This window comes from Sminthopsis crassicaudata, chromosome 3, assembly GCF_048593235.1.
Source record: "Sminthopsis crassicaudata isolate SCR6 chromosome 3, ASM4859323v1, whole genome shotgun sequence".
In the NCBI taxonomy this organism is placed as follows: domain Eukaryota; kingdom Metazoa; phylum Chordata; class Mammalia; order Dasyuromorphia; family Dasyuridae; genus Sminthopsis; species Sminthopsis crassicaudata.
The window spans coordinates 611,472,879-611,477,878 of record NC_133619.1 but is presented as its reverse complement, the minus strand read 5'-3'; the positions used below and the strand labels follow the sequence as shown (position 1 = coordinate 611,477,878).

At 37.4% G+C, this 5,000-nt stretch overlaps 1 protein-coding gene across 3 annotated transcripts in view; it reads left to right on the top strand.

Annotated features, from left to right (window-relative positions):
- VWA5B1 (von Willebrand factor A domain containing 5B1) overlaps positions 1–5,000 on the top strand; it is a 117,997-nt gene that overhangs the window by 71,248 nt on the left and 41,749 nt on the right. For all 3 annotated transcript variants that reach the window (XM_074306040.1, XM_074306038.1, XM_074306039.1), the window contains one exon: positions 4,368–4,478. In XM_074306040.1, the coding sequence (XP_074162141.1) occupies positions 4,368–4,478 (111 nt within the window). The remainder of the gene's footprint in view (positions 1–4,367; positions 4,479–5,000) is intronic.

The window sequence follows — 5,000 nt, the reverse complement described above, 5'->3', positions numbered from 1 at the left end:
CAGCTTGAAGAGCATTAGAATATAGAATATTAGAGCTGAGGAACCATAGAACATAAAATGTTATATTTGTAAAAGATCTTAGAGATTATCTAGTCCAATTTTCCATTTTATAGATCTCAAAACTGAGATTTCAGATAAATTAAGTGACTTGCCCAAGATAATACAATATATTGATTATAGGGACTATAACTCAGGTCTCCTTGCTTCCATTTTGTTTTCATCACATAATATTGCTGATACACTATTATTATAGTCATTCCCTTCTCTCAACTATCACAAGCCAGGTTGGGGTTAAGAGGACTAAAAGAATCATGTTCCTACTGGGTAAGGAAAGTAATAGTGGTGATCTAGTGGCAAGCCATTTAATGATTATTATTATTATTTATCCTTCATTCTTGAAGAGGACCAATGACATTAGTGTCATGTCACCTTGCAAATGAATTGGATTTAAGTGAAGCAGAAATGCTCAAAGTCATCAGCCTCTCTCTTTGCAGGACAAGTCAAGAAGATTAGCAATGGCCTGGGATTCAGTGGGTGACCTTGGCATTTTCAATGCCTAATTAAGCTCTAAGTGTTCCACAGTGCCTACTTCAGTTGCTTTCATGGTCATTGGAACAAATTGATCTCATCCATCTGTTCCACCAGGGAAAATCTTTACATGTTTGGGATAGACATTTACCCATCTCATCAGTGGATTTGAAATCCATTGGTTATCCTCAACTTGTCTTAGCCTGTAATGATTGGGCTAGCTTTCTGGAGGTCCTGCAGATGGGCCTTGGTCAGGAATAGAGTCCAGAGTCTTTATTCTGGCCCAGTCTTGATCTTAGTGGAGGAGTACAGGAGGCAGGAGAGCCACCAGGAGAATAGTCAAAAATGGAATACCTTATTTCCAGTCCTTCTTAGCCCTTAAATACCCTATTACAATTACATCATCACAGCATACTGAATATGTATGAACTAAAGAACCATTACATCACCATACTAAGTACTAAGTATATGTATACTAAAGAACCATCATCTCATCAATTCCACTGAGTTAACACCTTGTTGTAAGTATCCTTCTTTCAAGGATACTTCTCTCAGAGGTCCGGCCTCTGCATTAGCCAATTGCCTAGATGTTTTCACCCAGGGGATGATACTATGCATGCTATGGTTTCTTAGCGCTACATATGAGAGTTGTGTGAAGGTGGATATCAAAAGTAGATGAGAAGCCCCAAAAAGGGCTCAGAAAGTCCTCACAGAAAAGGTTCCAGTCCCCTCTGGTCACACCATACACTCTAATAACTATAATATACTTGCGGTATTTCAAGTGAGCACAAACAATACTGTTAGAAGGAGTCTAGGAAGCATTACTATGAAGTCTTAGGCAAGAAACTTAAGATATTAATGGCACTGGAGAATGGTATTTTCAGAGACCCAAATCACAGACCCAGACTTCAGAAGGGAAAGATGGATTTGAGAAGTGATCATATAGTTGAAAAAGTGGTATTTGAGAACAGTGTTTTGGTTTCTAGATTATAACTTAAAATATGATTATGATAGTTCCAGGAATAAAAACCACCACCAAAGACTAATAAGATGTATTTTGGGGAGCTTTGGAAATTTAATTTTAAACATTTAAGTTGAAAAAGAATTGGCGGGGGGCGGGGAGTCGCCTATGTGCATAAACTAAATTAGCTACCCTAGAGAATAGTTATAATTTTAAAAATAATAACAGCAGGCAGGAACATCCACAGGAAACATGATCTAAGGAAGGACATAGCCCCCTGACCTCAAATGTCTACATACAAATATACAAAATACAGGAGATTAACAAAAATGAACTAGAGATTCTAAAGTAAAGGGACAGATTTGCCCTCATTGACATCAGTGAGACTTCATGAGAATGAAACCTGTGTCTAAAATATGGTACACTACCTAATATGCAATTCAAAAGGGACAAGATAAAGGTAGGAAAGGGAAAGAGTAATGTATATTAAGGGAATGTACTCATGTGAAGAAAACCAGTAAACAAGAGAAGAGAAGCATGGTAAAAATATCTGAGGGAAACTAGATGGCACAGTGGGTAGTAGACCACTGGATTTGAGAGGAACTGAGTTCAAATCCAGCCTCAGACACTAGCTGGCTGTGTGACCTTAGCCAAGTGACTTAACTTTGATTGCTTCCCCCTTCCAAAAAAAAAAAAGTACATAATTAGAGACTAATAGAAATAGAAAAAAAGAATATTTGTAATCAACAAAATTATGAGAGTCTTGATTTTATGGTTTTATCCCCAGCAGTTAATACAGTGTAGGGTACAGTAAGTGCTGTTCATTCATTCATTCATAGATGCCACCTGAATAGAAAGAGGAAATAAAGGAGTAATTTAGGAAACATCACAAGCTTGACACAGCAGCATCTTATAATAGTACTAAGAGGCTTCGATTTTCCACATATATTTCAGCATCTTTCTCTGCCAAAAGTAGGCCTGCTAATCATTTTTTAGCTTATGTTAATGATGATTTCATCCTTTAAAAGGCAGAAGAACTAAGGAAGGGAATTTCAATTCAGGATCTGCTTCTGACCAGCAAGGACTGGAAAAGGCAGAACAAAAGTGACTAATAAGGCATTGAAATTGAAGAGAAATAGGGAGGGAAATGATAAAAGAGCTTCCAGCTGCATTTTATGGGTCCTAGCACTCAGGCCAAGGTGAACCATATTAGAGGGATTTTTCAAGGACTGATATTGTAAACAGGCCATACAGAATTAATTCACCTCATTTAAAGAAGCTGGCTAGTATAACAGAGCACTGCCAAATTACAATTGAAGGTAGGTTTGGATATTCTATGTACTAACAACTCAAAATTTCTCTGCTCTTCAGTTTTTCTCAATCGTAAAATAGGGATAATAATAGCACCTCCCTCACAGATTGTTGTGAGGGTCAAATGAGCTCACATATGTAAAGTATTTTTGTAAACTTCAAAGCTCTTAGTTAAATCATTGTTTTAGTTATTATTGTTTTTTTTGACAGAGTTATTAGACTTATTGATCAGTGGAAGACTGTAATTAAAGTTTGTCTAGATTTTAATAAGGCATTAAATAGAATCTCTTGTGCTATTCTGAAAAGAAGAGATGTGGCAGTGGAAATGGAACTAGCTGAATGACTGGACCCAAAGAATTATCAGGAATGTTTAGATGTCATCGGGGAAGGAAGGTTTCTGCACTGGGGGGATGCAGTGGGCCTTGCTCTCTTTACCATTTTTATCAATGACTTGAATAAATAAATGGATGGCTTGCTTACCAAATTTGTAAATCGCACAATGCTAAGAGGGAAAATTAACCCTTTGGTTGACAGTCAGGATTCAAAAAAATATCTTGATAGACTTAAAACCCTGACCAAGATTATGTGTGTATGAATATATATACATATGTGTATAAAACAACATGAAATTTAATAAGGATTAGTGTAAGTCTTATACATAGGTTCATGAAATCAAGTATAAGATTCAGGGAGGTCTGAACTAAGCCAGCAGTTAACCTAAAAAAGATCTTAAGGTGTTAGGGGATTCCAAGTTCAAGGTGAGTCAATGAAATAGACATGATATATATGGCAAGCAAAAGAGCTAATGTATGTTAAGGCTATATTTCTATCTAGGAAGAGAAGGAAAGTGGGTCTCATTCTATTCCGTCCTTGGCAGATCTCATGTGCAATATTGTGCTCAAGTATATATATTAAATGTTGGGCAGGGAGGGGGATGATAAATTGGAGAGCATCCAGAGCAGACTGACCAAGATGGTGGAGAGCCTTGGGATCATACCAGATGAGCATCCAATGAAGGAACAGGAAGCATTTTGTCTAAGGAAGGTACAAAAGGGACACAATAGCTGTTAGTGAGGATTTGAAGAACTACTTAGTAGTCATTAACATCTTAGATTCTCTGAATCTTCTCATCTTAGAACCATGGGCTCCTATCTGAAAATCACAGCCTCCTGAACATTAGAATAATGGAATATTAGAATATTAAAATCATTGGCTCCCAGAACCATGAAATCTTGGAACACTAGCACTTTAGAGCTTTCAAATAGTAGATTTAGAAGGAATTAGAAATGTCTTTCTGTCTAGCTTTTCCACAAAGCCTGCAATTCTATTCTCTTCTTGAATATATTGAGTGATTAGGCACTCCACTATCATGCCAAGGCAAGAGGACTCCATTCCACAGTTGAACAGTTGGGTTTAATAGCAACTGTTTGCTCTTTTGAGTTGAGGGAGGGAAATGGACTACAGGGAATGAAAATTCAGGAGGGAAGCATGCTGTGTCCAAACTCTGCCAACCAGACACTAATCCCTCCTCCCCAGACCTCTAATAACTCTTTTTTTCCCTCCCCAGGAAGCTTTGATACTCATTCTCAAGAGTCTCATGCCAACTTGTCTGTTCAACATCATTGGATTTGGCTCCTCCTTTAAGACCCTATTCCCTTCCAGTCAGATCTACAGTGAGGTAAGAGTCAATATTATTGTCTGACCCCCCCACAAGACTGAGTGGTAAGGAGGAGGGGGAAGCCCCGATTATTATGGATTTTGTAAGTTCCTTGAGAGCAAGAACAAATTTTCACATTTTTTGTTATCTCATAGTACCTGACATAGTAGGCTCTTAATAAATGTTTCTTAACTTGACTTGAACTTTCTTAGGTAGATAACACAATGAATAAACTTAAAGTTAGAAAGAACTAAGTTCAAATCCTGCCTTAGATATCAGCTGTGTGATTTTAGAACAAGTAGATGAGTCATTCTAAACTGTGGCTGGACATGATCTCTATAATTGATTTCAGTTCTAAATCTCTGATCAATAGTCCTATGAGTTGTCAATCCAACTAGAAACCAAGCCAAGTGCAAGGGCTAAGTTCTTAAGGAAACTGAAAAATTGTATGGTCTTCAAATTCCTGGCCCCACTGGCTCTGTCCATTTTAAATGAGACATACTTACATGCTTACACCTACAAATTTACATGACTATCCACACA